We start from the raw sequence: 17,935 nt of genomic DNA, 5'->3' as shown, positions 1-17,935 counted from the left end.
CGCCCCTCCCCCACCCCAAACCCCGCCCCTCCCCCGCCCTTTTCTCACCCCTCCCCCCCCCCGGTTCCCGCCCCTCCCCCCAGGCCCTCGGCCCGGTTCTCGCAGCAGCGGCGGAAGAAGCGCCGGGAGGCGGAGGAGGGGCTGCCCGACCCCGCCCAGCAGCGCCACAGTGAGTCCGCCGTGGGGCCGCCCCATAGCGCCGTGGGGCAGAGCCCCCAACCGGCCGTGGGGGCCACCCCATAACCCCCTGCGGGGCTGGGAGAGAGGCTATGGGGCCGGCGACTTCCCCAGACGTCCCGCTATGGGGCTGGGAAGGACGCTGTGGGGCTGGGAGGGCCGCTATGGGGCTGGGACGGATGCTCTGGGTCTGGAGATGTCCCCACTATGGGGCTGGGAAGGACGCTATGGGGCTGGGAGGGCTGCTATGGGGCTGGGATGGATGCTATGGGGCTGGAGATGTCCCCACTATGGGGCTGGGATGGGTGCTATGGGGCTGGGAGGGCCGCTATGGGGCTGGGATGGATGCTATGGGGCTGGAAATGTCCCCACTATGGGGCTGGGATGGGTGCTATGGGGCTGGGATGGGTGCTATGGGGCTGGGAGGGCTGCTATGGGGCTGGAGACCTCCCCGCTGTGGGGCTGGGATGGATACTATGGGGCTGGGAAGGACACTATGGGGTAGGGATTTCCCCGCTATGGGGCTGGGAGGGCTGCTATGGGGCTGGGATGGTCTCTATGGGGCTGGGACAGATGCTATGGGGCTGGGAGGGATGCTATGGGGCTGGGAGGGCTGCTATGGGGCTGGGATGGCCTCTATGGGGCTGGGAGAGATGCTATGGGGCTGGGAGGGATGCTATGGGGCTGGAGATGTCCCTGCTATGGGGCTGGGAGGGTTGCTATGGGGCTGTGAGAGCCACTATGGGGCTGGGAGGGATGCTATGGGGCTGGAGATGTCCCTGCTATGGGGCTGGGAGGGCTGCTATGGGGCTGGGAAGTACACTATGGGGCTGGGACAGATGCTATGGGGCTGGGAGGGCCACTATGGGGCTGGGAGGGCTGCTATGGGGCTGGGATGGGTGCTATGGGGCTGGGAGGGCTACTATGGGGCTGGGAGGGCTGCTATGGGGCTGGAGATGTCCCTGGTATGGGGCTGGGATGGATACTATGGGGCTGGGAAGGACACTATGGGGTAGGGATTTCCCCGCTATGGGGCTGGGATGGCCTCTATGGGGCTGGGATGGCCTCTATGGGGTGGGAGGGCTGCTATGGGGCTGGAGATGTCCCCGGTATGGGGCTGGGATGGATACTATGGGGCTGGGAAGGACACTATGGGGTAGGGATTTCCCCGCTATGGGGCTGGGAGGGCTGCTATGGGGCTGGGATGGGTGCTATGGGGCTGGGACAGATGCTATGGGGCTGGGAGGGATGCTATGGGGCTGGAGATGTCCCTGCTACGGGGCTGGGATGGATACTATGGGGCTGGGAAGAACACTATGGGGTAGGGATTTCCCCGCATGGGGCTGGGAGGGCTGCTATGGGGCTGGGATGGCCTCTATGGGGCTGGGACAGATGCTATGGGGCTGGGACAGATGCTATGGGGCTGGGAGGGATGCTATGGGGCTGAAGATGTCCCTGCTATGGGGTTGGGAGGGTTGCTATGGGGCTGTGAGGGCCACTATGGGGGCTGGGAGGGATGCTATGGGGCTGGAGATGTCCTTGCTATGGGGCTAGGAGGGCTGCTATGGGGCTGGGAGGGCTGCTATGGGGCTGGGATGGATACTATGAGGCTGGGAAGGACACTATGGGGTAGGGATTTCCCCGCTATGGGCTGGGAGGGCCGCTATGGGGCTGGGATGGATGCTGTGGGGCTGGGAGGGCCACTATGGGGCTGGGAAGGACGCTATGGGGCTGGAGACCTCCCCGCTATGGGGCTGGGATGGCTGCTATGGGGCTGGGAGGGCTGCTATGGGGCTGGGATGGATGCTATGGGGCTGGAGATGTCCCTGCTATGGGGCTGAGATGGATACTATGGGGGCTGGGAAGGACCCTATGGGGTAGGGATTTCCCCGCTATGGGGCTGGGAGGGATGCTATGGGGCTGGGATGGTCTCTATGGGGCTGGGAGAGATGCTATGGGGCTGGGAGGGATGCTATGGGGCTGAAGATGTCCCTGCTATGGGGCTGGGAGGGTTGCTATGGGGCTGTGAGAGCCACTATGGGGCTGGGAGGGATGCTATGGGGCTGGAGATGTCCCTGATATGGGGCTGGGAGGGCTGCTATGGGGCTGGGATGGATACTATGGGGCTGGGAAGGACCCTATGGGGTAGGGATTTCCCCGCTATGGGGCTGGGAGGGCTGCTATGGGGCTGGGATGGCCACTATGGGGCTGGGACAGATGCTATGGGGCTGGGAGGGCTGCTATGGGGCTGGGATGGGTGCTATGGGGCTGGGAGGGCTGCTATGGGGCTGGGGACCTCCCCGATATGGGTCTGGGAGGGCTGCTATGGGGCTGGGAGGGATGCTATGGGGCTGGAGATGTCCCTGCTGTCGGGCTGGGATGGATACTATGGGGCTGGGAAGGACACTATGGGGTAGGGATTTCCCCGCTATGGGGCTGGGAGGGCCGCTATGGGGCTGGGGTGGCCTCTATGGGGCTGGGACAGATGCTATGGGGCTGGGAGGGATGCTATGGGGCTGAAGATGTCCCTGCTATGGGGCTGGGAGGGTTGCTATGGGGCTGTGAGGGCCACTATGGGGCTGGGAGGGCTGCTATGGGGCTGGATATGTCCCTGCTATGGGGCTGGGATGGATACTACGGGGCTGGGAAGGACACTATGGGGTAGGGATTTCCCCGCTATGGGGCTGGGAGGGATGCTATGGGGCTGGGATGGTCTCTATGGGGCTGGGAGAGATGCTATGGGGCTGGGAGGGCCGCTATGGGGCGGGAGATCTCCCATCTCCCCCCTCCCTGGGGACTTCGGGGGGGGGGGGGGGGGGAGGCTATGGGGCAGGCGGCGGCTCTGCCCCCCCCTAAGCGCTATGGGGCGCCCCACAGATACCTACGTGATCAAGCTGTTCGACCGCAGCGTGGAGCTGGGGCAGTTCCCCGAGGGCACCCCCCTCTACCCCGTCTGTCGCGCCTGGATGCGCAACTGCCCCACGGCGCGGGGGGCGCCTGCCCCACAAGTGCCCCCCACCCCGCCCCGCCCCGAGGTGAGACCCCCAGCCCCCCCCCCCAACCCCTCCCCGGCGTCGCCGTGGGGTGAGAGGGGAGATGGCGGGGGGGGGGGGGGTTGGTGTCAGTGGGGTGTGCCCCATAAGTTAGGGGGCTGGTGTCTCGCTATGGGGCTGGGGGGACGGACAGCCCCTGATATCCAGTTATGGGGCTGGGGGGAGCTTGATATTCGTCTATGGGGCTGGGCGGGACGGATCCCAAATCTTTCTATGGGGCGGGAGGGGGGGGTAACGTCCTGCTATGGGGCTGGGAGGGGGGGGGGGACACACGGCCCCAACACCTTGCTATGGGGCAGAGGGTGCGGTATTGTCTCGCTATGGGGCTAAGGGGACCTTAATATCCTTCTATGGGGCTGGGGAGGGAGCGGTGTCCTGCTATGGGGCTGGGAGGGGACCCCTACGTCTTTCTATGGGGCTGGGATGGGGGTGGGGGGGGCGTTATTGTCTCGCTATGGGGCTGGGAGGGGACCCCTACGTCTTTCTATGGGGCTGGGATGGGGGGGGGCGGGGTCATCGTCTCGCTATGGGGCTGGGAGGGGACCCCTACGTCTTTCTATGGGGCTGGGGTTGGGGGGGGGCGGGGTCATCGTCTCGCTATGGGGCTGGGAGGGGACCCCTACGTCTTTCTATGGGGCTGGGATGGGGGGGGGGGCGGGGTCATCGTCTCGCTATGGGGCTGGGAGGGGACCCCTACGTCTTTCTATGGGGCTGGGGTTGGGGGGGGGGGGGGGGCGTTATTGTCTCGCTATGGGGCTGGGAGGGTGCCCGACGCCCCGCTATGGGGCAGGGTGGACGCCCAATGGGGGCGGAGGGTACGTGGGGGGGGTGGTGGTGGGGGGGGAAATCCGTGGGGCAGCCCCTGACCCCCAAGTGTGTGTCCTCCGTAGGGCGCCGTGGGTCAGGCCGGGAAGGGGGAGGACATCTACGAGCTGCCCCCCCCCGCCCCCCCCGGGCCCCCCCGCGTCCCCTCCCCCCTCGGCCCCGAGGAGGGGGCGCCCCCCCCGACCAGGTGAGACCCCCCGGACCCACAAGTGACCCCCAAGTGACCCCCGGGACCCCCAAGTGCCCCCCTGTGACCCCTGACCCCCAAGTGACCCCTGTGACCCCCAAGTGCCCCCTGTGACTCCTGACCCCCAACTGACCCCCAGGACCCCCAAGTGCCCCCCCTGACCCCCAACTTACGGGACCCTCAAGTGCCCCCTGTGACCCCTGACCCCCAAGTGCCCCCTCTGACCCCCAAGTGACCCCTGTGACCCCCAAGTGCCCCCTGTGACCCCTGACCCCCAAGTGCCTCCCACGACCCCCAACTGACCCCCCTGACCCCCAACTGACCCCCCTGACCCCCAAGTGCCCCCCTGTGACCCCCAAGTGCCCCCTGTGACCCCTGACCCCCAAGTGCCTCCCACGACCCCCAACTGACCCCCGGGACCCCCAAGTGCCCCCCTGTGACCCCCAAGTGCCCCCTGTGACCCCTGACCCCCAAGTGCCTCCCTGGACCCCCAACTGACCCCCGGGACCCCCAACTGACCCCTGTGACCCCCAAGTGCCCCCTGTGACTCCTGACCCCCAAGTGCCCCTCCTGACCCCCAACTGACCCCCGGGACCCCCAAGTGCCTCCCTGTGACCCCTGACCCCCAAGTGCCCCCCCGACCCCCAACTGACCCCCTGACCCCCAGGACCCCCAAGTGCCCCCTGTGACCTCTGACCCCCAAGTGCCCCCTCTGACCCCCAAGTGACCCCCGGGACCCCCAAGTGGCCCCTGTGACCCCTGACCCCCAAGTGCCTCCCTGGACCCCCAACTGACCCCCAGGACCCCCAAGTGCCCCCCTGTGACCCCCAAGTGCCCCCTGTGACCCCTGACCCCCAAGTGCCTCCCATGACCCCCAACTGACCCCCCGACCCCCAAGTGCCCCCTGTGACCCCCGACTGACCCCCAAGTGCCCCTTGACCCCCTGGTGAGCCCCTGACCCCCAAGTGACCCCCCTGACCCCCAACTGACCCCCGGGACCCCCAAGTGCCCCCCCTGACCCCCAAGTGCCCCCCGGGACCCCCAAGTGACCCCCGGGACCCCCATGTGCCCCCTGTGACTCCTGACCCCCAAGTGCCTCCCACGACCCCCAACTGACCCCTGGGACCCCCAAGTGCCCCCTGTGACCCCTGACCCCCAAGTGCCCCCCCCTGCCCCCCAACTGACCCCCGGGACCCCCAAGTGCCCCTTGACCCCCTGGTGAGCCCCTGACCCCCAAGTGCCCCCTGGGACCCCCAAGTGCCTCCCACGACCCCCGCGTGCCCCCCGTGACGTCACTGGGGGGGGGGGGCGCTGACCTCACCGATGATGTCACACCCCCCCCCCCCCCCCCCCCCCAGCTGCCCGACCCCCCTCCCCCCACGGCCGCCCTCATCTACAGCAACATGGAGAGATGGAAACGGGTCCGGCAGCGGTGAGGGGGCACTGGGCTATACTGGGAGGGACTGGGAGGGACTGGGGGGCACTGGGAGGGACTGGGGGGCACTGGGAGGGACTTGGGGGGGACTGGGATGGACTGGGAGGGACTGGGAGGGACTGGGGGGCACTGGGAGGGACTTGGGGGGGACTGGGGGGGACTGGGATATACTGGGAGGGAACTGGGAGGGGACCAAGAGGGACTTGGGGGGGACTGGGAGAGACTGGGGGGGACTGGGCTATACTGGGAGGGGACTGGGATATACTGGGAGAGACTGGGAGGGGGCTGGGAAGGTATTGGGATATACTGGGAGGCACTGGGAGGGGACTGGGAGAGACTGGGGGAACTGGGAGAGACTGGGAGGGACTTGGGGGGCACTGGGGGGGACTGGGCTAGACTGGGGGGAACTGGGAGAGACTGGGAGAGACTGGGGGGAACTGGGAGGGATTGGGAGGGGACTGGGAGAAAGTGGGAGGGTACTGGGAGGGACTGGGCTATACTGGGAGGGGACTGGGAGGGCACTGGGATAGACTGGGAGGGACTGGGAGGGACTTGGGGGGCACTGGGGGGGACTGGGATATACTGGGAGGGAACTGGGAGGGGACCAAGAGGGACTTGGGGGGGACTGGGAGAGACTGGGGGGGACTGGGATATACTGGGAGAGACTGGGAGGGGGCTGGGAAGGTATTGGGATATACTGGGAGGCACTGGGAGGGGACTGGGAGAGACTGGGGGGAACTGGGAGAGACTGGGAGGGACTTGGGGGGGACTGGGGGGGACTGGGAGGGACTGGGAGGGACTGGGGGGCACTGGGAGGGACTTGGGGGGCACTGGGGGGGACTGGGCTAGACTGGGGGGAACTGGGAGAGACTGGGAGAGACTGGGGGGAACTGGGAGGGATTGGGAGGGGACTGGGAGAAAGTGGGAGGGTACTGGGAGGGACTGGGCTATACTGGGAGGGGACTGGGAGGGCACTGGGATAGACTGGGAGGAAGTGGGAGGGTACTGGGAGGGACTGGGCTATACTGGGAGGGGACTGGGAGGGCACTGGGATAGACTGGGAGGGACTGGGAGGGACTTGGGGGGCACTGGGGGGGACTGGGATATACTGAAGAGGGACTCGGGGGGGACTGGGAGAGACTGGGGGGGACTGGGCTGTACTGGGAGGGGACTGGGAGGGACTGGGATATACTGGGAGAGACTGGGAGGGAACTGGGAGGGGACCAAGAGGGACTTGGGGGGGACTGGGAGAGACTGGGGGGGACTGAGATATACTGGGATATACTGGGAGAGACTGGGAGGGAACTGGGAGGGGACCAAGAGGGACTTGGCAGGGACTGGGCTGTACTGGGAGCGGACTGGGAGGGGGCTGGGAAGGTATTGGGATATACTGGGAGGCACTGGGAGGGGACTGGGAGAGACTGGGAGGGGACTGGGAGAAAGTGGGAGGGTACTGGGAGGGACTGGGCTATACTGGGAGGGGACTGGGAGGGCACTGGGATATACTGGGATATACTGGGAGGGAACTGGGAGAGGACCAAGAGGGACTTGGCGGGGACTGGGCTGTACTGGGAGCGGACTGGGAGGGACTGGGATATACTGGGAGGCACTGGGAGGGGACTGGGAGAGCCTGGGGGGAACTGGGAGAGACTGGGAGGGGACTGGGAGGGGAGTGGGAGAAAGTGGGAGGGTACTGGGAGGGACTGGGCTATACTGGGAGGGGACTGGGAGGGCACTGGGATATACTGGGAGGGACTGGGAGGGAACTGGAAGGGACTGGGCTGGACTGGGAGGGACTTGGGGGGGACTGGGATATACTGGGAGGGAACTGGGAGGGGACCAGGAGGGACTTGGGGGGGACTGGGCTGTACTGGGAGTGGACTGGGATATACTGGGAGAGACTGGGAGGGAACTGGAGGACACTGGGATGGACTGGGGGGGGCACTGGGAGGGGTTACGGGGGTGGGGGGGGGGATGGGGGTGGCTACCGGGAGGGGAAATGGGGCCACTGGGGGCGGGGGTGGGACCTGGGGGGGGGAGGGACCTGGGGGGGGCGCGGTGACGTGGCGGTGACGCGGCGATGACGCGGCGGTGACGTCACGCAGGTGGCGGGAGGCGGGGCAGCGGCAGCAGCAGCGCTACGGGCCCAGCCTGCGCCTCCTGCGCCTCATCTACGAGCGCCAGTAAGCCCCGCCCCCCCCGCCGCCTACTTCCTTCCGGTCTCGCCCACTTCCGGCCACGCCCCTCCCGCCTCCCAACCACCAATGGGAGCCGCCGCCCGCACCCCCCCAAGCCACGCCCCCTCCCTCTTCCTGGCCCCGCCCACCCTCAATAAAGCCCCGCCCTCCCCCCGCGGTTTCCCGCCTGTTTTCGGGGCTCCGAGGCCACGTGACGCGAGGGGGCGGAGTCAGTGCGGCCACGTGACGCGGGGGGGCGGGGCCAAGGCGGGTTTATTGGGGGGGGGGGGGGAAGGCCCCAGAAACGGCCCCAAAACGGGGGGGGGGGGGGGGGGCGGGGGCGGGGCGTCTGCGCTGACGTCAGCTGATGTCACAGGGCGTCACGTGACGTCACGGCTCCTACAAAGGGGGGGGGAAGGAGTCAGGACATTTCCCCAACCCCCCTCCCCCCCCCCCTTTTTTTAGCCCCCCCCCCCCACTTAGGGGTCTCCCCCCCCCCACTTATGGGTCCCTCCCCCCCCACTTTTGGGTCCCTGCCCCACACTTTTGGGGTCTCCCCGCCCCACACTTTTGGGGTCTCCCTGCCCCACACTTTTGGGCCCCCCCCCCCTTTTGGGGTCTCCCCACCCCACACTTTGGGGTCCCTGCCCCACACTTTTGGGGTCTCCCTGCCCCACACTTTGGGGTCCCTGCCCCACACTTTTGGGGTCTCCCTGCCCCACACTTTGGGGTCCCTGCCCCACACTTTGGGGTCTCCGCCACTTTTGGGCCCCCCCCCCTTTTGGGGTCTCCCCGCCCCACACTTTGGGGTCCCTGCCCCACACTTTTGGGGTCTCCCTGCCCCACACTTTGGGGTCCCTGCCCCACACTTTGGGGTCTCCCCCACTTTTGCCCCCCCCCCCCCCTTTTGGGGTCTCCCCGCCCCACACTTTGGGGTCTCCCTGCCCCACACTTTGGGGTCCCCCCACTTTTGGGTCCCCGCCCCACACTTTTGGCCCCCCCACACTTTTGGGGTCTCCCCGCCCCACACTTTGGGGTCTCCCTGCCCCACACTTTGGGGTTCATCCCCCCATTTTTGGGTCCCTGCCCCACACTTTGGGGTCTCCCCTCACCTTTTTTTTTGGGGGGGTGGGGTGGTGTTTCCCGGAGGGCGCCGTGGGTCCGCCCCATAGCGGGGCTCAGGGGGCGCCCAGGGGGAGGGTGAAGGCCAGGGCGTCCCCCAGCGCCCCCCAAGTGGCCCGACGGCTCTGGAAGATCCCGACCCACGTCCCCAGGGCCACCCCCCACAGCCCCAGCCCCACGGCCGAGCGCCGCACGTCTGGGGGGGGGGGTGGGGGGGGAAATGTGGGTCAGAAAAAATGTGGGTCAGGGCGAACCCGCCCCCTCCCCCCCCCCCCAGCCCCACAGATCCCCCCCCCGACCCATAAACACCCCCCCCCAGCCCCCCATAAACCCCCCTCCCACCCCTCCCCAGCCCCATAGATCCCTCCCCAGCCCCATAGCTCCCCCCCAGCCCCATAGATTCTTTCCCCCAGCCCCACAGACCCCACCTAGACCCACAGATCCCCCCCCAGACCCATAAACACCCTCCCCAGCCCCCACTATCCCCCCATAGAACCCCCCTCCCACCCCTCCCCGAGCCCCATAGATCCCTCCCCAGCCCCATAGCTCCCCCCAGCCCCATAGATTCCTCCCCCTGGCCCCACAATCCCCCCTAGACCCACAGACATCCCCCCCCAGCCCCCCTTATCCCCCCATAAACCCCCCTCCCACCCCTCCCCCAGCCCCGTAGCCCCCCTCCCCAGCCCCATAGATGCCCCCCAGCCCCACAGACGCCCCCCCAGCCCCACAGACATTCCCCCTAGACCCACAGATCCCCCCCAACCCCATAGATTACCCCCCAGGACGCACTGATCCCCCATAAACCCCCCTCCCCCAGCCCCATAGCTCCCTCCCCAGCCCCATAGATTCCCCCCAGCCCCATAGCTCCCTCCCCAGCCCCATAGATTCCCCCCAGACCCATAGCATCCCCCCCAGCCCCATAGATTACCCCCCCCAGCCCCATAAACACCCCCCCAGCCACCCCTATCCCCCCATAAACCCCCCTCCCACCCCTCCCCCAGCCCCGTAGCCCCCCTCCCCAGCCCCATAGCTCCACCCCCAGCCCCATAGCTCCCTCCCCAGCCCCACAGCTCCCTCCCCCAGCCCCATAAACACCCCCCCAGCCCCCCTTATCCCCCCATAAACCCCCTCCCACCCCTCCCCCAGCCCTGTAGCCCCCTTCCCCAGCCCCATAGCTCCCTCCCCAGCCCCATAGATTCCCCCCCCAGCCCCACAGCTCCCTCCCCAGCCCCATAGATTCCCCCCCAGCCCCATAAACACCCCCCAGCCACCCCTATCCCCCCATAAACCCCCCTCCCCACCCTTCCCCCAGCCCCGTAGCCCCCCCTCCCAGCCCCCACAGCTCCACCCCAGCCCCATAGATTCCCCCCGCCAGCCCCATAGCTCCCTCCCCAGCCCCACAGCTCCCTCCCCAGCCCCATAAACACCCCCCCAGCCACCCCTATCCCCCCATAAACCCCCTCCCACCCCTTCCCCAGCCCCATAGCTCCCTCCCCAGCCCCATAGCCCCCTTCCCCAGCCCCACAGCTCCCCCACCAGCCCCATAGATTCCCCCCCCGGACCCACAGCGCCGCAGCAGGGGCTGCTCCCGTAGGGGGGCACCACAAAGGCCTCGCGGAAGAACCAGAGGACGTTCACCAGCCACAGGAAGGGCAGCAGCGCGAAGCCCCCTGCCGTTAATTAACCCCCCCTTAATTAACCCCAATTAACGCCCCCCCCCGCTCATTAACCCCCCCCACCCCTCATTAACCCCCCCCACCCTCATTAACCCCCCCACCCCTCATTAACCCCCCGAAAACCCCGTTAAACCCCCCCCAATTCAGCCCTACCCCTCGTTAACAGCCCTTCGTTAACCCCCCTCCTAATTAACGCCCCCCTCATTAAGTCAATTAGCGCCCCCCCCCCGCCATCGGGATCGTTAACCCCCTCGGTAATTAACTTCCCCCCCCCCCCAAACTCATTAACCCCCCCCCCCCAAGTAATTAACTCCCTCCCCCCCCCCCCCCACTGACTCATTAACCCCCCGGTAATTAATTAAACCTCCCCCCCCCCCCCCCCCCCAATTAGCTATGGGCAGCTATGGGGCAGCTATGGGGCACCCATGGGGCACCCATGGGCAGTACAAGGTGGTATGGGGCACCTATGGGGCAGTACGGGGCACCTATGGGGCAGCACGAGGTGCTATGGGGCGGGCTATGGGGCAGCACGAGGTGCTATGAAGCACCTATGAGGCAGTCATGGGGCAGCTATGGGGTTGGGGTGGCTATGGGGCAGTACAGAGCAGTATGAGGCGCTATGGGCACCTATGGCAGCATGAGGTGCTATGGGGGCACCTATGGGGCAGTACGAGGTGCTATGGGGCACTATGGGGTGGCTATGGGGCAGTACAGGGCAGTACGAGGCGCTATGGGGCACCTATGGGGCAGCATGAGGTGCTATGGGGCACCTATGGGGCAGTACGAGGTGCTATGGGGCACCTATGGGGTGGCTATGGGGCAGTACAGAGCAGTATGAGGCGCTATGGGGCACCTATGGGGCAGCATGAGGTGCTATGGGGCACCTATGGGGCAGTACGAGGTGCTATGGGGCACCTATGGGGTGGCTATGGGCAGTACAGGGCAGTACGAGGCGCTATGGGGCACTATGGGGCAGCATGAGGTGCTATGGGGCACCTATGGGCAGTACGAGGTGCTATGGGGCACCTATGGGGTGGCTATGGGGCAGTACAGAGCAGTATGAGGCGCTATGGGGCACCTATGGGGCAGCATGAGGTGCTATGGGCACCTATGGGGCAGTACGAGGTGCTATGGGGCACCTATGGGGTGGCTATGGGGCAGTACAGGGCAGTACGAGGCGCTATGGGGCACCTATGGGGCGGCCTATGGGGCACCTATGGGGGCGGCTATGGGGCAGCACAAGGCGCTATGGGGCACCTATGGGGCAGCTATGGGGCAGCACAAGGCGCTATAGGGCAGCACAAGGCGCTATAGGGCAGCACAAGGCGCTATAGGGCACCTATGGGGCAGTACAAGGTGCTACAGGGCAGTCATTGAGGCAGTTATGGGGTAGCTATGGGGCAGTTTAAGGCAGTACGAGGCACTATGGGGCACCTATGGGGCAGCACGAGGTGCTATGAGGCACCTATGGGGTGGCTATGGGGCAGTATAGGGCAGTACGAGGTGCTATGGGGCACCTATGGGGCGGCTATGGGGCACCACAGGGCAGTATGAGGCGCTATGGGGCACCTATGGGGCAGCACGAGGTGCTATGGGGGCACCTATGGGGCAGTATGGGCAGCACGAGGCGCTATGGGGCACCTATGGGGCACCACAAGGCGCTATGGGGCACCTATAGGGCAGTCATGGGGCAGTTATGGGGTAGCTATGGGGCAGTATAGCGCAGTACGAAACGCTATGGGGCACTTATGGGGTGGCTATGGGGCAGTACGAGGTGCTATAGGGCACTTATGGGGTGGCTATGGCGCAGTATAGGGCAGTACGAGATGCTATAGGGCACCTATGGGGTGGCTATGGGGCAGCACGAGGCGCTATGGGGCACCTATGGGGCAGCACGAGGCGCTCCGGGGCAGTACATAGCGCTATGGGGCAGCTATAACATGCCAGACGGATCTATGGGGCGCCTATAGGGCACTGTGGGTCACTATGGGGCCCCTGCGGGGCGCTATAGGGCAGCAAAAGCATTAGGGGATTCCATGGGGCGCTTCTGGGGCGCTCCGGCAGCAACTTAGGGGGCAGCTCCAGCGCCCGGAGGTCCCGCTATGGGGCGCTGGGGGTGTGGGGGATGTGTGGGGCAGGCGTGGGGGTGCCTATGGGGCGGCCGTGGGGCGCTATGGGGCTCACCCAGGTAGTACTTGCGGCAGAGCTCCAGCTTGTCCTCGTTGGAGACGCGCTCCAGGTTCATCTGTGGGGCAGCGACCCACGGCTCGGCCCCACGGCGAAGCCCCTCCGCCCCCCACACACCCCACACCACCCCCCCCCCTCCCGCCCCACAGCTCGGCCCCACGGCTCAGCCCCACAGGAGCCAATAAGTGATCCCCTGACCCACGGCTCAGCGCCCACACCCCCCCCGTGACCCACAACTGCTGCCCCGGCCCCACGGCCGGCCCCACAGCCCACCCCCGAGCGCCCCACAACTGCCCGCCCCCCCCCCCCCGCCCCACAACCGGCCCCACAGCCCACCCCCGAGCGCCCCACAACTGCCCGCCCCCCCCCCCCGCCCCACAGCCGGCCCCACAGCCCACCCCCGAGCGCCCCACAACTGCCCCCCCAGCCCCACAGCCGGCCCCACAGCCCACCCCCGAGCGCCCCACAACTGCCCCCCCAGCCCCACAGCCGGCCCCACAGCCCACTCCCGAGCGCCCCACAACTGACCCCCCCCCGGGACCCCCAACCAGCCCCACAACCGCCCCCCCCCCCACGCCCCACAACCGGCCCCCCGGCACACCCCTGGCCCCATAACCGCTCCTCTGTGCCCCGCAACCGCTCCCCGGCCCCATAACCGTCGCCGGGACCCCACAGCGGTCCCTCCGGCCCCACAACCGGCCCCGGAGCGCCCCCCGGGGGCCCCACAACCGCCTCCCCCGGCCCCACGGCACACCCCTGGCCCCACAACGGCTCCCCGGCCCCATAGCGACCGCCCAGCCCCGCAGCCGCTCCCACGGCCCCCATAGCGACGCCCGGGCCCCACAACCAGCCCCTCCGGCCCCACAACCGGCCCCCGCGACCCCACAACCGCCTCCCGCTACCTCCGCTCCCTTCCGCTTCTGCTCCGCCACTTCCGCTTCCGGCCAACCCCAACCCCGCCCCGCCCCGCCGCGGGGCCAATGGGATTGCGCGGGGGGCGGGGAGAGGGGGGGGGAGAGGGAGAGGCCGCTCCGCCAATGAGAGAGCGCGGCGGGCGGGGCCAGCGCCGGCAGCGGCCAATGGGAGGGCGGGGGCCAGCGCGGCCAATGGAGTTGGGGGGGGGGGAGGAGGGAGAGAGCGGGGGCGTGGCCAGCGCGGAGGGGGCGTGGCCAAGGCGGCTCGGGGGGCGCGGCTAAAGGGGAGGGGGCGTGGCCGAGGCGAGGGGGTGAATGGGAGGGGGCGTGGCCAAAGGGCGAAGGGGGCGTGGCCGAGGCAACGGGCGCGAATGGGAGGGGGCGTGGCCAAAGGGCGAAGGGGGCGTGGCCGAGGCGGGGGGTGAATGGGAGGGGGCGTGGCCAAAGGGCGAAGGGGGCGTGGCCAGGGCGGTCCGAGGCGTCTCTTTATTGGGGGCGGAGCTTCCGCCCCCTTTAAATTAACATAAAAACCCCGCGAAAATCCCCCTCCCTTCCCCTCCCCTCCCCCCCCCCCCCCCCCCCACCGGGTGTCCCCCCCCCCCGCCCCCCCCCCGCAAAAAATAAAAGCCCCAAAGTGCGTAGAAAAAGCCCCAAAAAACTCTACAAAGGGCCCCCCCCACACACACCCCCCCCCCTCCCCGGGGGGGGGGACACACACACACGAAGGTGGGGGTCCGGACCCCCAAGTGTGGGGCAGAATCGGGCCCCATGGTTGGTGGGGGGGGGGGATTTTGGTGGGGGCGGGATGGGGTCCATGGGGGGAGGTTGGGGGGGGGGGGGGGGGGAGCGGGTTCAGTCCCCCCAAGTGTGGGGCAGAATCGGGCCCGGTGGGACTTGGGGGGCGGGGGGGGGGGGGGATTGGCCCCACGGCGAAGGCGGGGGGGGGGGGGGCAGGATCGAGCCCCATTGGGGGGGAGTTGGGGGGCAGGATCGGGCCCCCTCCCCTCCCTCCCCCCCCCCCCCCCCCAAGTGTGGGGCAGGATGGGGCCCATGGGGGCACTTGGGGGGCAGGATGGGGGTCCACGAGGGGACTTGGGGGGCGGGGGCGGGATCAGACCCACACCCCCCCCACCCCCCCCTCCCAAAAAGTGTGGGGCAGAATCGAACCCAGGGGGTGAGTTTTGGGGGGGGGGGGGTGGGTCCGGACCCCCCAAGTGTGGGGCAGGATCGGACCCCCACGGGAACGGGGTCGGGGGGGGGGGGGGGGGAAGGAACGACGACGAGGGGCACTTAGGGGGCAGGATGGGGCCCGTGGGGGGTCCCCAGCAGCCTCCCCCCCCCCCAACAATCCCCCCCCCCGGTCTTGCTGCCCCACGGCTGCCCCACGGCGGCATCTCAGGAGCTTCTGGAACACCCCGTGGCTCTTCTCCAGCAGCTCCCTGTGACTGTTGATCTCTCCATGTTGGTTGGAGGCATCTCAGGAGCTTCTGGAACACCCTGTAGCTCTTCTCCAGCCGCCCCGCCGTGGCCGTCGGTCTCTCCATGTTGGCTGGAGGCATCTCAAGAGCTTCAGGAACACCCCCATGTCCCCTCTCCACCACCTCCCCATGGCTGTTGGTCTCTCCACTTTGGTTGGAGGCATCTCAGGAGCTTCAGGAACACCCTGTAGCTCTTCTCCAGCACCTCCCCATGACTTCTGGTCGCTCCCAGTTGGCTGGAGGCATCTCAGGAGCTTCCACATCTCTTCTCCAGCAGCTCCCCGTGGCCGTTGCTTGCTCCCAGTTGGTTGGAGGCATCTCAAGAGCTTCCGGAACACCCCGTAGCTCTTCTCCAGCAGCTCCCCATGACTCCCAGTTGCCTGGAGGCATCTCAGGAGCTTCCACATCTCTTCTCCAGCAGCTCCCCATGGCCGTTGGTTGCTCCACATTGGTTGGAGGCATCTCAGGAGCTTCCGGAACCCCCCGTAGCTCTTCTCCAGCAGCTCCCCATGACTCCCAGTTGCCTGGAGGCATCTCAGGAGCTTCCGGAACACCCTGTATCTCTTCTCCAGCCGCCCCCCCGTGGCCGTCGGTCTCTCCACGTTGCCCGGAGGCATCTCAAGAGCTTCAGGAACACCCCCATGTCCCCTCTCCACCACCTCCCCGTGGCCGTTGCTTGCTCCCAGTTGGTTGGAGGCATCTCAAGAGCTTCTGGAACACCCCGTAGCTCTTCTCCAGCTGCCCCCCATGACTCCCAGTTGCCTGGAGGCATCTCAGGAGCTTCCACATCTCTTCTCCACCACCTCCCCGTGGCTGTTGCTTGCTCCCAGTTGGTTGGAGGCATCTCAGGAGCTTCCGGAACCCCCCGTAGCTCTTCTCCAGCCGCCCCCCCGTGGCCGTCGGTCTCTCCACGTTGCCCGGAGGCATCTCCTCGCCTTCTCCCCGCCCCCGTCCCCCCGCCCCCCCATCCCGTCCCGTCCCCCATCCCCCCCGGTCCCCCGCCCTTCAGTTGAGGAAGCGGCGGCAGCGCTTGGCCCCGCAGTTGCAGGGCAGCTTGGCGGCGGGTTCCTCGATGGGGAACTTGTAGTCGTAGGTGAGCTCCTCCCCCCGCAGGATGCGGCGCAGGGGCGAAGATGACGATGCGCTTGTGACCCTCCACGTGGATGACGCGGGAGTAGCAGTTGGGCTCGCACGAGTGGTTGATGAAGCGGGCGGCGCTGCCGTGCTGGTGGCGTCCACCACCTCGGCGTCGTCGATGCGGAACATGTAGCAGCCGATGCCCTGGGGGGGGGGAGGGGGGGGAGAAGGGAAGGAGGCGGGGGATGGGGGGGGAGGGGGGGAAGGATTACGGTGAGGTGGGGGAGGGGGACCGGCACGCCGTGGGGGGACACACGGCCCCGTCTTGGGGGAGGGGGGTGGAGATGCCACCAGGGGGTGGAGATACCATGGAGGGGTGGAGATAGCGCCGTGGGGTGGGGAACGCGCAATTGGGGTGGAGACACCACTGTGGGGTGGAGACACCATCATGGGGTGGAGATGCCACCGTGGGGTGGAGATACCATGGAGGGATGGAGATAACGCCGTGGGGTGGAGATAACATCAAGGGGTGGAGACACCACCGTGGGGTGGAGATACCATGGAGGGATGGAGATAACGCCGTGGGGTGGGGAAAGCGCCATGGGGTGAAGAAACCCATGGAGGGGTGGAGATACCGCCATGGGGTGGAGACACCACTGTGGGGTGGAGATACCATGGAGGGGTGGAGATACCGCCATGGGGTGGAGATACCGCCATGGGGTGGGGACACCACCGTGGGGTGGAGATACTATGGAGGGGTGGAGATACTGCTATGGGGTGGAGATACCATGGAGAGATGGAGACACCACCATGGGGTGGGGACACCACCGTGGGGTGGGGACACCATCATGGGGTGGAGATGCCACCATGGGGTGGAGATAACATCAAGGGCTGGAGATACCGCCATGGGGTGGGGACACCACCGTGGGGTGAAGAAACCATGGAGGGGTGGAGATACCGCCATGGGGTGGGGACACCGCCATGGGGCGGAGATACCACCGTGGGGTGGAGATACCATGGAGGGATGGAGATAGCGCCGTGGGGTGGGGACACCACCGTGGGGTGGAGATACCACCATGGGGGTGGGGACACCGTCAAGGGATGGGGACACCACCGTGGGGTGGAGACACCACCATGGGGGCGGGGACACGGAGGGGGTGGCATCCCCACGGCGGCTCCACCTCCCCAAGGTGTCCCCACATCCCCAAGGTGGCCTTGGGTGGTCCCGAGGTGTCCCCCAAGGTGTCCCCGAGGTGTCCCCGAGGTGTCCCCGAGGTCCCCAAGGTCCCACCTTGCTTCCTAGAGCTTCTCCCCCTGGCCGGTGACCACCGAATGGAGGACACCTCACGTTTTATGGTGTCTCCACGTCCCCAGGGTGTCCCCGGGTGGTCCCGAGGTGTCCCCAAGGTGTCCCCGAGGTGTCCCCGAGGTGTCCCCGAGGTCCCCACCTTGCTGTCGTAGAACTTCTCCCGCTTGTTCGGTCAGGACGGAGCGCACCACGATCCCCGAGTACTCGATCACCATCTCCCCGGCCTCGATGTTGCGTTTGCAGAACAGCCCCCGCCCGTGGATGGCCGAGCTGGGGGGGGGGGACACACACACACACGGGGGGGGACACATGTCACCC

At 67.5% G+C, this 17,935-nt stretch overlaps 3 protein-coding genes across 3 annotated transcripts; 1 reads left to right on the top strand and 2 right to left on the bottom strand.

Moving 5' to 3' along the window:
- Positions 1-21: 21 nt before the first annotated feature.
- LIN37 (lin-37 DREAM MuvB core complex component) lies at positions 22-7,865 on the top strand (the record flags this gene model as incomplete). The annotated part of the gene is made up of 5 exons (XM_074571666.1): positions 22-169; positions 3,055-3,212; positions 4,121-4,242; positions 5,501-5,674; positions 7,783-7,865. Coding segments are annotated over 5 exons (684 nt in total), but the record flags the coding sequence as incomplete, so codon positions are not given.
- Positions 7,866-8,985: 1,120 nt separating this feature from the next.
- On the bottom strand, positions 8,986-13,793 carry PSENEN (presenilin enhancer, gamma-secretase subunit). The gene is given in 5 exon segments (XM_074571665.1): positions 8,986-9,172; positions 10,543-10,566; positions 10,569-10,646; positions 12,837-12,897; positions 13,742-13,793. Coding segments are annotated over 4 exon segments (303 nt in total). The 5' UTR covers positions 13,742-13,793; the 3' UTR covers positions 8,986-9,032.
- A 575-nt stretch (positions 13,794-14,368) lies between these two features.
- LOC141737051 (histone-lysine N-methyltransferase 2B-like) lies at positions 14,369-17,887 on the bottom strand (the record flags this gene model as incomplete). The annotated part of the gene is given in 5 exon segments (XM_074571663.1): positions 14,369-16,356; positions 16,358-16,458; positions 16,461-16,512; positions 17,757-17,783; positions 17,785-17,887. Coding segments are annotated over 5 exon segments (403 nt in total), but the record flags the coding sequence as incomplete, so codon positions are not given.
- Positions 17,888-17,935: the final 48 nt, after the last annotated feature.

Source organism: Larus michahellis, unplaced genomic scaffold, assembly GCF_964199755.1.
Source record: "Larus michahellis unplaced genomic scaffold, bLarMic1.1 SCAFFOLD_571, whole genome shotgun sequence".
Classification (NCBI taxonomy): domain Eukaryota; kingdom Metazoa; phylum Chordata; class Aves; order Charadriiformes; family Laridae; genus Larus; species Larus michahellis.
This window is presented reverse-complemented; position numbering and strand designations above follow the sequence as displayed.